This window comes from Bacillus rossius, chromosome 6 (assembly GCF_032445375.1).
Source record: "Bacillus rossius redtenbacheri isolate Brsri chromosome 6, Brsri_v3, whole genome shotgun sequence".
NCBI lineage: Eukaryota > Metazoa > Arthropoda > Insecta > Phasmatodea > Bacillidae > Bacillus > Bacillus rossius.
In genome coordinates, this window is record NC_086334.1 from 19,124,948 (window position 1) to 19,140,075 (window position 15,128).

The window sequence follows — 15,128 nt, forward strand, 5'->3', positions numbered from 1 at the left end:
GAGTGCAAATAAAAGTAAATTTATCAATTAAATTGTAGATTTCATTTCACTCCTTCATTGTATCCATACGAAATAGTGATAATTCAATAAAAAATGATTCAATTTTATTCATAAAAGTATGTGATCATTTCATCAATGTTTTGTTGTGGCGTTGTCACGTTAAAACTATCGTCCGTAAACCGACTTTACAGACAACCAATTTTTTTTCCTTCTTTCAATTTGCCGCCTGTTCTCAGGTGGTGCATGGTCCCCAGTCGGCCCGGGGCTCGACAGGGGGTCGTCGACACACGGAGCAACAGCTGCAGCAGCCCTCCCCACGCACCGCAACACGAGGGTTCGCACCGTCTTTTGCACTGGACTATACGCGTGATGGACAATTTGGCGAGTGATTGCCCTAACAGGCGCGACTTCTTTCGACTCCCGCGACCCGAGCAAGTCCCAGGGGGCCAGGGGGGAAGGAGGGGTAGGGGGGTTTATGTTCCGAGTCGCTCTCTCTTAAAGGAGTTCCCGATCGCGAAATGACGATTTCTCGGAACATTTTTTTCACATGCTCGGTATTCAAAGTTGCGTGTGGGGCCCGACTGCTACTGGGCTCTCGGAATCTTGACTTCACGATCGCCAACTCGCTTTCAAACATGGCGGCTTCGGAGCGTGGTTTGCAACGGTTACATTATAAGCTGGATGTACACTCATTCACTGTTTAGACGCTAAATTGCATCATTCTTAAAGTAAATTTTAAATACACCTACGATTTTCTGTTTACGTACCTATGATTCCAATGTAAACGACTCCGTGCATTAGCTATAGTTTTCTCATTCCATCGTCCTAAGAAGTCGCAGAGTGGTTCATGGCGTTGTAACCACAACAAATAGTTTTGCAAGTTCAAATCTCCCCTTAATTTTTTTTTTCTTTCGAAATTAAATAAGTTTCATTTCTGTTCAAACAATTAAAGACTTCAAATTATTTTAAGGTACCTACCTAGAAGTTAAAGTTTTAACCTTGTATTGCATATCTTTATCAGCATACTCATATTTTTAGAGCGATTATTTTCGTATTTGATATTTTAATTAATATTTTCAAAACTTACATTTAAAAATATTATTTCTTGTTTCAAACTGTGCTCAAAAGTCTTCATATTTATTCAAAACAATTAAGTTAAGAGTTTTTTTTTATGCGAGATTACCTGAGATTGCATTGATAAAGCAGGGGTGCCCACAAGGGGGGTAACGACGCAGACTGCGTCATTAAAATTTCAGGGGGGGGGGGGGGGTTAAAAGACGAGAAAAATGTATATATTATTTACATACATTTTTTCTCGTTTTTATTTTTGTGAATGAAAATGAATACTTCCTGAACCATTTTATAGAATAAAAAAAACAATTGTTGAAGAATCTAACCCAAGACAATCTCACAAATTAGTTATAGCATGTTATGCTGTTACCATATCAACTGAGCTAAATCAGTCGATATACTTTTCGTTAGTATAATATACTATTATATAAAATGCAGAAAAAAACTTGAGAATAAGTGTATATTTATATTTATTTTTGGTTCATCGGTATTATTATTATTTTTAATTTTAAAAAGCTAATCCGACGAATTCACCTTGTAACCGTCAAAACACTGTTATACTTTAATAACATTTAGACACAAAAAATAATAAAGTGAATGTGTAACATTTAATCTTGCAAGATGCTCATTGTGTGAATTGCGCGAGATTTTTCGTACGACGAATACCATTTTCCTCCAACCCAAATGTACACGTGCGCATACGTAGAATAATTTATCGGCATACAGCGGGAAACTTCACTCTAAATTTCCCTTGTTACGTGCTGAACAAACACAAGATGTTTCTATCGTTTGCGACACGGAATTATTCATAAACATATGTTGTTCCGCGTTTTTTTTTTTTTTTTTTCCAGTATCTTACCGTTTTGCAAAGGCAGAGTTTAAATAAATAGCTGATAAATTACGAAGATGTGACGGTTGTTTAGTGTCGCCATGTTGTTTGTCCGGATGAACCGGGAGAAGGAAGGAGAAGAAAAAGTGATGGGGAATCGTATCGATAGAGCACTTGGAATAGCATTCCAAACACTTGTCGGTAAAACTGATTTGTTTTGATTGCCGAACGGGCACTATGTCAGAATCGACATCGAAAGGTCACGACGGAATAAACGGAAAAATTGCAATAGACGCGCAGGTCGGCGCCCGCGGGGAAGAAAAGTGCGCGTGCTCTCTGCCAAAAAGTTAACACGCGCTTCTGTAACGACTATCGTCTTCCTTTCCAGGCTCACGCCACGTCGGATCTCGCGCGAGAAGCCTGCGTCAACACACAACAACCACAAGCACCCGCGCTGGACAGATTAGCCACGAACCTTTTAGTCGCATTACCGCCTTCATTATCGCGTGTTCATTAATCAACCCTGTTTTGTTTACCTCTCAACTAGAAGATACACAACGTGTTTACCTTAACAGAAGGCCTCGTCATGATAAGGTATCAAACTTATACTTGACAAAAATTTACGAGTGTATTTATAAAAAAAAATCATACACGTTCGTGAATTTTCATTGCGTATTATGCATTATATTCGTAATCCTAGAAGTAACAATGATATTTTCTTATGACAGTGACATATTACCACCAACCAAAAGATAATATTCTCCGTTTACGTAAGTTATAACAATAGCAAACAAAATTCAACGAAAACTTTTTTTGTGCATGTCAGTTTTTTCTTCCCTTTTCGGGAATCACTAAACAAGAATAAAGATATACAACGAAGGATCGGTTATTAAAAATAAAAATATATGCCAGATTCGCTATATTTTGCCTTCCGCAAATTAAAGAATCGGCTAGGTAGGAATGTTTTAAAGTGCACGCATTTGAGAATACAAAAAAAAAAAAACACCAAACACTTATGATCAAACGCAATCGCGGTGCACAATCGGCACACGGCACACTAATCCACTTACCTGAACGAGCGATCACTTCGCTGGAGCCGCGCCAACACCGCCTCATCTTCCCCGCCGGTCGACACCAGGTCGGTTCATTGACAGCCAGGACGCGTGGACTCCCAGGCAACAGACGCTCTCTCGGGCGAGACGAACGCACGACTGCCCGAGCGCGGTCCCCGTCGGGCAGCGCCGCAAGCCGACGCCGAGTCGATCTCGCGCGGCGACTCTCGATAGTCGCTAGTCGATACGCGCGACGCCACGCACACGCGGACAGTCGCTGGCATCCAGAATACTCACTCCGTTGTTGCAAATAACCTCTTCAACTGCGCTTCCCGGCCACAGTTGCCTCAACGAATCAATCTATTGTTCGCCGCACAATTGAATACATAACAAAAGTCGATTGTTTACGAATTCCTCTACCGCTACCGTGAGAGTGAAAAAGAAATATGCAGTTTTAATTGTAATTTATGCCTCTTTCGTTGTCGTTGTAGGCGCATCACACACAAACTATTGGGAAATGAGTTGGCCATGTCCTACAGTGTAGTTCAAGACCAGAGCAAACACAGCTTCAAAGTTCGAGGTTCAAATCCAAAGTGTTAAAAAAAATTTAATTTAACTACTTGACTAATTGCTTAGAAACAGAGATTTAACTGTGTGAGAGGCACTTAATGCGTTTTTGTAATTTAAAAAAAAAAAATGAGTGAATATATAAATTTGTATGATATGCAAAATTTCTGGTATGCCACACCACAAAAATATGTGGCCATCAAAATAAAATAAATTAATTCTCACTGGGATATATTCCTGATAACTTTTCAAAATCAATGTAGCTACATAAGTAAACGCTACTATCTAGCAGATGAGCCAAAACTACTTCAAAAAACTAGGTCTCAGTCTCTGCAGTTACAATTTCTACCCCATGGGATGGAATCCCTTAGTTACCTATTGCACATCTCGGACAGTGAGGTCTTCAAATATTGGCTACACATACACACAAATCAAAGAGCTTGAATGCTTTGATAACGAACATTTGTCTTGAATGAAGGAGAAACCAATCCATAATTTCCATGGAGTGATTTCCAGAAAAAGATATACAGATACTACTCAACTTACTAAATAGCTAACACAATCAGTACTATTATCAGAAACATTTGCAGTAGAGTATTTATTTGTTCTACAGTCACAGTTGCACAGACTGTGCAGTAAACTCCACGAACACCTTCCACTTGCACACCAGCCAGCCCGATGCACAGACAAGACTCTTTCACTGGCCAATGTTGTGTGACACTCTTCACCCAAACTCCTTACTTCCCAGCAATTGGCACTTCGTAAGCTTCCCTAATATCCTTTTAAAAGGTCCTTTATTTGCCTTTATTTGAATAAGGACCTTTAAAAGTCCTTAAATTTCACTAACAATAAAAATTGATAGTGTGTAAGTAATGATAAAATGAGGGTATTTGAAAGTTTTATGTTTCCGACTTGGCAGCAAACAATGCTTCGTGCATGTGCAGTTCAACTGGCACATTTTGGGCCATGTGACTATATTTAATAAATAAAAAACGTTTGGAATTTATTTTTCATATTTTGTATCTCACCTTTAATCTCTTAATTTGAACTAATATAGTAAATGTTATGTGTGATCAAATTAAATGTTGGGGCTACAAATTTCAGATGTGACACTAAACTTGGGTTAGATATGTGCTTCCAGAAATAATTCTGGACACTAGTAACAGTTAACGAATTAAAGAATTTTTTTGTACATTAACTGTTTAAAATTTTCTTGAGGTATTTTGTGATAATTCAAATAATTTTCTTCCTTCTGATAGTGGCGAAGGTGATGAAGTAACGGGGTCTGTAAAAAATCCTTACTTTTGATTGCACAAGAGCGAACAAACCACTGATTTAATAGACTAAAAATGCCCCTTCATCTAGACAACTCTTGAGGTCCAAAAAGAATTGATCTGTAATTTAGTGGCAAGCATAGTGACCACAACTAATGCACCGCTGCACTGTCACCTAAGGAGCAATTTGGAAACCATGTATACCAGTTTCCCCCAATCTTGCCTGGATTAAGACTCTTCCAGATGTTGCCTTAACACCATATCTATCACAACTTACACTGTTTTCAAGATAAAGAGAAATGTTTTTGACAGGTCCTTCAGCAAACTTTCAGACTTTGACAGCTTAATATAGTGATTTAAAAAACACACAAATAATATTAATGTATCGCTAGACCAGGCAATGTGTATCAATATTAATTTAATTTATTATTTTTGTAAGACTAAGTCTGAAAGTTCACAGATTGATAAAGTTACCTCTGCTGACCAACAGGATACAATATCATTTAAGATACAAGTCACTATCAGCTAACAGGACAATGTCTTACCTGTTCTCTTGGCTGGTCATCTTCAAAATAATCTATACCTCGATTGTTAATGACAACCTTTCCCGTGCCTGGAGACCTCATAGTCACTTCTCCCCGCGCTCGCTTCCTAAGGCACTCTGCATCCAAACAAAACTGATGAACTCATTGCAACAGTAGGCTTGTTTAGCAGGTATAGTCAAGAATACATTCACAACACATAAACCACTCACAGCACAATAAACTACGTATTATATTTCAGGGGTGGTTAAAAGTAATTGAATTTTTTTAACCAGTGTTTTTTTTTAACTGAACATTTAATTTATCAACTTGACAAATATATTTCCCAGTTTGGTATTAATTTGAAATTTTTATTTCTAGGTACGTAACTTTATTTGAATTAATTATACATTTATTAAGTATACAAATTTATCATTAATGTCAACTCAAACCAATTTTCAAAATCATAACAGCAAAAAACAACACATAATAAATAACAGAAACAACAGAAAAATAAAACTAGTATATGAACCACTATTTAAGTATCAATCAAAATGTATTTTGATACCAACCTAAAATTTATTTACAAAGCAAGTGTTAAATAACTTGAGTATTTTAAATTTTAAGATTAACAATATTTAATTAAATTATAATTTTAAAAACTTCAATTAGTATGTTAATAAATGCTTTACTGCAAAAAAATAGGTATATGAGGCTTAAGTGACTTTAAATAATTACAAAAAAGGAATGACAAGATACTGAGAATATGTGAGAAAACAAACAAGTGGAAAAGCAAGAATGTGCCCACAATTTTTTTTTAACGGAGAGTGGCATGGACACAACCGTTGTGTAAGTTTCTCCCAGGATGCTCCTGTCATTCCCCCTTGTTCCCAATACAGTGCAATCCATGTGTCACTTCGCCGCACACTGTTCAGACTGTCTGGCTGGCCAAGAAGTAATGGGCCTGCTCTTTGAGTTGGGCAGACAGTCTTCTCCCGAATCAGCCATGACAAAATTTTCTTCCCGTCAGCACCACCCATGACTGTTTTATATTTTAAATTTATTATTGGTTATCTTAACACAATTTGACGGTAGTAAAAACTGTAATCAGTACTAATAAAAGTAAGGACAACATTAAAATCTGCTTGAATTAATGAAAAGAATTCATTTACATATGTTGAAATTTGGTACGGTACCTACACATTAACATTAAGTGAAATGATTTACAATCTTCTGACTGCATTAGTCAGGAATATGAATATGTTAATTACTGAATAGTACAGATAATGTTTTGAAAAAAATTAGGTCACTCACCTTTTATTGTAACAAAAGACCTTCCATCTGCATCATATTGGGGCTAAAATAAAGAAATAAATGAAATTATCAGTCTCGCAAAATTTTAACTACAAGCATAAATTATTTATTAATTAAAAAATTGCAAGTTGGTTCAATACAAACAAGTTGGAGAATTCTTATTTCCCAACCAACCAAGCCGGGAACTTGCTAACTTCAAACCTCCCTGTAGTAGCTCATTTATGCAGCAGTCCTGGTCAAAAGTTTTATAATTTTATAAAATTTTAAACATAAATCACTGTAATAAGTACTCTTGTCATAAAGAAAAGCCAGCTGCACCTGAATTCACTATTCATTATTATTTAAATTTAATATTTACTTTTGGGATGTCGAGTGTGGTCGCCTGGCTTATCAGTGGTTTCCTATACTTCTCTATGAAGTCTTTCACCCGATACGCATATGGGTGTTCACACAGGCGTTCCATTACAGTCACAAAGTTTTTATACTGAAACAAAAAATACAAAGAAAACAGAATAAGTGTAAAACACAAGCAAAATATTAATGTCATATAATGCAAATAACTTTTAAGGTAGTACATCACTCTCAATAAAGTAACACAGGGCTGCCAACAACCAAACACACCCATCAGTAATCACATTTATTCATATGATTCATCATGCGCTCAGAGACGGATCTGAAAGATTGAAGGGGCAATGGCGGGGGGGGGGGGGGGGGGGAGAGAATCTTTCCCCAAGCACCGTGTTAGAGGGAGTGCAGAATAGGCCAACAAATTTTCTTGTAGACTACAAAATATGTGAAATGAAAGGTGAATTCAAAATATTAATATCTATACAAGAGCTACCAATATTTTGTTTATGTGTGCTCTTTATGAAAGATCTTTTTTTTTTATTTAATGTATATCTTTATTATCAGTCTCTAGTGAGTTTGCGTGGCATGCCTGCATAGAGTCCATGGAGGATAAAGGAATGCTGGTGGGTGGAAACAGGCGTATTGGTACGCTATTCGAGTTCGGACATCAAACGCACACAACTATCTGCAGCATGTGTGTTACTGGAATTGCTACTCAATTTAATCTGATTTTTTACTTCAGTTTACTATCACCAGTAAGTAAAAAAAAACTACCAGAAGCTGACACAGGGAGAAAGCTTGAGCAAGTGGAAAAAAAGATCAGCTAATTTCATCATTAAGTTTACAAATAATTATAGCCAAGATTTCATGGTGGCATAAAAAAGCAAAATTCATCATTACAAATAGTGAATTTAATCTTTACCTTCATAAAAAATTAAAACACATGTAATAATAAGTGCATATCAAGCACAAATACATTTATCAAATGCTTCAACAATTTGCAGCAAGAAACTTCAAGTGTGTACATTAAACCATACTTCATGTTTTAGGTTAGTTTTTTAATTTATATTATTTTTGATTTCACAGTACATATATAATATCACTCAACAGTGCACCAAACTATTTTGTAATTTAGTAAACAGAATCATACAGTGTGGCATTCCACAATCATGGTGTTTTTTATATAACTGCCTACCACTTAATCTGTAGTGATACTCTCATTACCTGTCAATATTTTTCTATATGTCTTTCTGTCTCAATTTTTGTGCCTGAACCTGGACATATCTCTCTTTGCATACACTTATTTCTCTCACTGACAATCTCTCTCCTTCTCTGTCCCACTCATGTTCTATCTCAATCTCTCTCAATGTTGGCATATACAAATCACATTTTTAAACACTAGTTTGATGATTCATAAGAAATGTCATGACATGAAAAAACAAACTGTTCGTAGTTCATCTTACAGCTAATTAGGCAGTGTTCTTTATCTTTATCATTTTCAAACAACTAGCTAGTGAACAGGTCATGACACATACAGCAGAAGTTACTGAACATAACTTATAGAATTCAAATCATTAACAAAGTTCAACATTTCGCCACAATCACATCCAAAAATATATACAAAATTAGCTATAAAATTTACACATTTAATTTTACTCACAGCTCTTTCTGAAACCTGCTCAATCAGAATAACTTCAAGCTGTTCCCTCGTAGCCCACTGTGAGCCAGACAGATTCCTGAATCAAGAGAAAGACACAACAGAGTACTTACATATCACACGGGAACAAACACCTATTTGTCTGCTGTAGATACATTCTTCATGTCTGGTGTGTACCAGCTATACATGTAGTTCTGCAATTCAACAATACATGTACAGTAAAATTAAAATGATACAAACCCAAAAATACTGTATTTTTGACACGTAGTATTAAACAAACTTGTAATGTATAACCCAAGCTATTGAACCTTTCTTTTATTTTTCCAACAAGTGTATCCTAAAACAATTAGTTTTCTGTCTACCCACTTTAACTGGCCATATGAAAGTACTAAGCACAAGCATGCAACAGGAAAAGTGGACTAACTTTTAGCCAAATAGTTGTGTCCCAAACTACTTATTTCGAAGAGACTGTGAAAACTTTCTTTGTGTAGATGACGTTCTTATGTCAAACAGGTGTTTTTTTTAGTGAAGGTTCCACAACCCATTGCCAGAAGTGTACAAGTGGGAAGGGTAGGGGGGAGAAAATATTCCTCCCCTCCCCCGAAATCCTAAAACATCTATCATTACCACCAACCAAACAGTGGACAAAGTGAGCCAATCTCCCCAACCTTTTTAAAAAAAAAAAAAAAAATATTCTGTGTATGCTTCAGTCTAATGCTGTGTTGAATGGGGTGAAACTCAGTGTGAAATACAAACCAATGAGTGGCACCCAGTTGATCTGTAACTCCAAAACATTACATGAAATGTGGACAAATGACAGAACAGAAACAGTTCAGAAACAAAGAGATTAGTAAAATAGAATCATGGTCATGGGTGTTTGTTACTTACATCAATATATTTTCATGACCAACCTGTCAGATGTTAATTTTTAAAATGTCCGCACGTAATCCATTGTCAAGAAATACTTTTCATTGCAAAAATTAGAGTTTTTTAAAATTATTATTATTATACTTTATGTAAAGATAATTAATGTATAGAAATAATAGCTTACACAAAGTAAATTACAACCACACTAAAATAAATGCATGAAAGGTATTAACGACATTCTACTAACTGCTGCTTTCCTTAAAAGCTGAGGTCAGTGTTTTTTGTTTGTTGCGGACTGGTGAACAAATAAGAGTTTGATTCACAGAGAGCCCTCTATACTCAGTGATCAACTAACCGGGTACCAACAGCATGCAGAACTATGTACTATTAGTAGTACAGACATGATTTAATGGGTTTTTTTCTAGTCCTATTTCATTTTTAAAATAGTGGATTTCAGTGTTATAGTTTCTATTTTTGTAAAAGCTATTTTGCAATACGTACTTACTCCATCAAAATAGTGGTAAAATTTACATTTATATTATATCATTAATTTTTAATAAAGTAGTATAAAACAAATGGTCAGAACAATTAAATAAAGTAGTGAGCATTTGTGGTTTAAAAGTGATTCAATGAGATGCGAAATAAAATTATTAAAAAATTTTTCTTGTCCATTTATTTTGGTACAATTTGTTTTCCAAAATAACGATATAGGCTACCTTGAACTTCAGTTGTCAAAAAATTCCTTTTTTTATGGTTTGATTTAATTTTTGGTTAAATGCTACTTCATTTTATGCTACACTATTGCATTTCGAAGCTAGTTTAGGGTGTATTAACTTGCATTTGGGTGTTATGCCATGTTTTACGTTGCTTTTCGGGGTTATTTCAGTTTTATTGCACTTCACTATATAATGTTGTTCCTAACTATTATCAAAAATCAGAAAACAAAAATACATACTAACATTATATACTTACAAACTCCTTGCTTTTTCATTTTATGTGGCTACACATAACACCACTCTTGAGTTAAAATGAGCGTAGATGCATCAATTTTGAATAACAGGCACACCAATCCCTCACTTAGCACAACTAATATAATCCTAAAACTGTTTGTGATATCCGAAATTGCGTATTCTGAAGTATTTCACCAAGTGTGATTAATTAGGTGTAAAATATCATGCAAATCTTCTTAATTATCATCACTTGCATGCATTTCAACGTAGATGATATTACAATAAGTGAATGTATGCTGAAAATATTTATGGCAGATCAACAAATGAAAGAGAGGTAAAGAGTTAAAATTTTATAAATAGCCCTTGAATGAAAGAAACAATGGAAAAAAAGGAAGGGGGGGGGGGGGATTAATGTGGCGAGTCAGACAGAGCCGTAAGTGGACAGACTCCAACAAATAATACTGAATGTGCCACTATAAACTGAAGTGAGACATAAAAAATAATGCAAATAAGCAAAAGGCAGCTGGAAATTAGTAATGCAACTTCCCACTCCGTTAATGCCAGCTCCGTTACTGCTTATTCCAGGTAGTATTTATCGTGACTTTCATGACCAGTCCTTCAGTTTAGATTTTTTGCCGTAACTTTCAGGACTTTCCTGACCTCTACACATCCTGCTGTTAAGTACAAAATAGTAATTCTTATACATCGCAGCTAAACATTGATCCAGGTCAGAATGCAGGGTGTAAAGAATAACTGTGCCATGACGTAAAAAAAAAAAAATATGTGAGCATTTGCTTACTACATCTATTTTCAATGCAAGTGCTTATTTAACAGTTTACTCTGCAATGTTTTGTTGTGAACATCCAATTTTATTTGTCAATTATCACTCACATTCGTTATTGAGGGAGACAGGCAATGAAACTGTGAACTTACAATGTCTGGGTTGGGTCGGGGAGCAGCCGCTTCCGTATCATGGTGTCTTCAAAGTCGTCCAGCTCTTCCAAGAGGCAGGCAACATCCTGCAAGCAGGCGCCACTGCGTGTGGTATCAGCAGCAAACAAGACACACACGCAGCTCGCAGACGGAGTGTTCCGCAACTCACGTGGAACAGCTGGTAGTAGACCGGCGTGATGGTGTAGAAGAGGAAGTGGAACGGCCGCCCGCTCTCGTCAAACTCCGCCGCCTTCCTCTTCGGGAAGACGACATCGGGGTGCTTCATCAGCGGCCTGGCCCGTGGGTCGAACAAGCCAGAAGGGAACAAGTACTGTATGGCTCGCTGCAACACAAAACAACACCCATCAGCCCACTTGTAGAAAGTGGTTTTCTATGCTGAAAACAACAAAATTATTCTGTAAGTAGCAATCATAGCCTCCCTCCTTCTGAGATTATATTATAACTAAAAATTACCAGTATATTAAACAAAAGAAGCCAAATGTATCAAGTTCAAGTCTGTATTGAGTGTTTATATCATCAAAAATTCAGCAGAGAAGAAAAATGTCCCTGATAATATACTACAGAGAATTTCTTACAAAAGAACCAAAAAAATTACTTAACGTACGACAAAAAAATATTGCAAAACAATGATAAAATTTCTACCCTTCCAATAAAATAAAATGGTTTAAAACAAGTAGCATATAATTATCCAACTAATATGTAAATTTAAGAGACTCGCGTGATCACAGCATTAGACTTACATCAATGTCCTCTTGCGTGAAAGTTTCAGGATCTTCACCCATCATATTGGCCAAGTGCCGTTTGCCAATATTGTAATCTGTCAACTGCTGTTTCAGGAATTCATCTGGAATTTTAAATTTATTATGGTATAAACAATGTTAAAAATTGTAAGTGTTAATAAAATTAACAAATAAATCAATTGTACGAACTAACACTGCATTAATTCACATTACAAATGTATAGATGCTAGAAATAATGTAATTGTTGATTTTTTACACTACCTGTTCAGTCTCTTAAAAGACAACATGTTATGTACTGAAATTGCATTAAATAAGTACACTAGCTACAGATAAACAAATAAATAATCAGCAAGGTAAGAACTAAAGGTCTTTACATAAATTAATTTTGAAGATACAGACCTAATAAACAAATACTGTTTATAAATTGACTACCTAATGCACAAAATACATACTTAGGCTATCTACTACACAAATAATGAATTATTACACCTTCACACCCAGTTGTTACTTTACAATCTTAAATTTTAAAACACCAAACACTGTGCATTACCTTATAACATGTAATATCATTTTTAAAATATTCAAATTCTCTAAACAAATGAATTTTTTTCTCCCTATTTAAGTTATTATATGCCTTGTTTCAAAAAAGCTGCTACTATCCAAATTATTTAATGAGCTTTACCGTGTTTACTGGCTCGTTCCAAATAGACTCGCATGGCCTTGCTGGTCTTCTCCTGCCTCAAGACTGGTTCGTCCTGCAATATTTTGCTTTCGTCACCTTTGGTAGTAGCTTTCGTGCTGTATGTCGAAACATCCTGGCCAGCCTAGGAAAAAAAAACAACACAAGCAGATACCTACAAAGAACCTGTGTCAAAGTACGTACCCAGCATATCTTGCAACATAAAAAAAAGTATTTAATAAACAAAACTGTATGATAACTAGCATTATGTTGTTGTGAGTCACATTCCAGCAAAACAAACACAGCGATATATTAGGCAGGCTACCTACATTAAGAATGATACAGTAAAAACAAAATAGGAGCCGAGAGTTATCTATCGAAAATATTCTAGACTGGCAACTCTTAGTAAATACCTGAAAAGATTTTTTTTTTTTAATTTATTTCAGACACGCCAGTAATTTTCAGAAACAACTACAAATATTTCTTGATTACTCTTTTCAAATTAGTAATTGAATTAGAGCTCAAGGATTTTCTGACATAAAGTCATTAGAAATGGTGAAGGTATAAGATGAGAATGGAGTACTAACAGAATGCACCTGTTCATAACAATGTCTGCTATGTTTACCACATTCAAATAATCCACCTTTGATCCCATTTAGAATAAATTTATTTTCAGATAAATTATAAATTGATTTTAAAGTACATAAGTACATTGTTTATTAAATGTAAAAATAGTAAATATTTCTTACTTTTCGAAATTGAATCTCACAAATCTGGCTAGGATTTTCCACATAGGTAGGTCATAATATTATTTTTCTGACACACAACCTAATGAATTGGCATTATAGCTTACAAGAAAGACACCAGGTAACTAATGTACTGTCAGAGCCAAAAACCTTAGTGGCGTTCCCTACTTGTTAAATGTTTACTGGTCTTCACAACAGCATATATCATTGTAACTGACACACATTATGTCTAATCTCTACACAGACAAATACAAAATATTTGAACATCTCCTGTGTAATAACAATGCTCTTACGAATAATTCTCACCCACCCCATCTATTGGTGTGAAGAGTAAGGTCAATATCAGAGCTGGACTCCAAATTATGTTGACTATATTGTTGAATTGATGTTAAACCCAAGGATTCAAATTGTTACATATTAAATGCATTGTTTTAAGCTGGTTGCTATAGACTTTTATGACCCATGACAGGCTAATTACTATTTATATCTTACTTAGCCCGCCACCTTCATTCCAGGAACTTAACTGCCCAAAGGCAATGTTGTATTCTTCGCTAGAGAACCAATTATTTTACTCCAATAATCCCAGATACATAATGTCTCCTGAGATTAAAATATTAGTTGGGCCAAGTCTACATTTCAATAACGGTAAGCAGCATGTGTGTATTTTTGGTTGGGAAGAAATGTCAGGATTGCTATATCATCAATTCATAATTCCTAAGCAACCATAAAAAATATTTGAGAGTATTTTTAATGTAGTTATGCTAACTTAACTAATCGTCATTGTTTTAGTTTTTTTTTAAGTAGCTAACCTAACCTAATCAACCATTCTCCAAAACATAAACACACTGACCCACATGCGAAAGCAAAAAATTGCGACAGCCGTGTCAGTGCACAGATATTGTATTTTTTTTTTTTTCCCAGAAAACGGTAGGAATTTAGAACCGCCGTTTTCAGGATGAACAAATAAACGTCTTTAATGTTCCAGAAAAGTATTTTTCGAATTTTATTATTTAATTTAAGTAAAAGCCGCGACACAAGAATTTTACCAAAATTCTAAAATGCACTGCTTGTTTGGATGTTAGTAATGTAGGTTTTGAAGCGTCCAGTCAGAAGTAACATAACCTCGGAATTTACAAAACAATATCTACTTTCACATAAACACAAAACCCAAATACAAACCTTAAAACGTGTTAAAGATGATATGCATTTTAAACTTGTTTCACTATTCATAAATGTCCCAGCCTTTGACACAGCTTTCAGAAAGTTTCGGCTCACCAAAGCCATTATAATTGTGTTTCAAAAACATTTATTTATACATTGTGCTTTTATTTAACTAAAGGTTAGGTATTAAAAAACAGCCGACGAACTATAACGCACCATTGATACCAAATATTGTAATAGAAATAGGGACAATATGGGAAACTCGTAAGAAAGACGCTAAACATGTGATGTTAGCGAAACTGGCGGCGTGAAGTGGAAAACAACAGTAGTGCTAATTCTAATTGTCCAGTGTTTCCCATATTATGTTATTACGATATTTGTGACACATATTCATATAG

General features: G+C 35.3%; 2 protein-coding genes across 2 annotated transcripts in view; both read right to left on the reverse strand.

The window, feature by feature from the left end:
• The window catches only part of LOC134532766 (transient receptor potential channel pyrexia), an 88,902-nt gene extending 83,606 nt beyond the window's left edge, over positions 1-5,296 (reverse strand). Inside the window, exon 1 of the mRNA XM_063369601.1 lies at positions 2,971-5,296. The gene's annotated coding sequence lies outside the window, so the exon portion shown is untranslated. The remainder of the gene's footprint in view (positions 1-2,970) is intronic.
• LOC134532768 (small ribosomal subunit protein uS9m) overlaps positions 1-15,014 on the reverse strand; it is a 104,756-nt gene extending 89,742 nt beyond the window's left edge. The window contains exons 1-9 of the mRNA XM_063369603.1: positions 14,749-15,014; positions 12,827-12,968; positions 12,145-12,248; positions 11,553-11,726; positions 11,384-11,469; positions 8,637-8,712; positions 6,987-7,112; positions 6,629-6,671; positions 5,339-5,454 (exon numbers count right to left, since the gene is read on the reverse strand). Of these exons, the coding sequence (XP_063225673.1) occupies positions 5,339-5,454; positions 6,629-6,671; positions 6,987-7,112; positions 8,637-8,712; positions 11,384-11,469; positions 11,553-11,726; positions 12,145-12,248; positions 12,827-12,968; positions 14,749-14,853 (972 nt within the window). The 5' untranslated portion in view covers positions 14,854-15,014. The remainder of the gene's footprint in view (positions 1-5,338; positions 5,455-6,628; positions 6,672-6,986; positions 7,113-8,636; positions 8,713-11,383; positions 11,470-11,552; positions 11,727-12,144; positions 12,249-12,826; positions 12,969-14,748) is intronic.
• Positions 15,015-15,128: the final 114 nt, after the last annotated feature.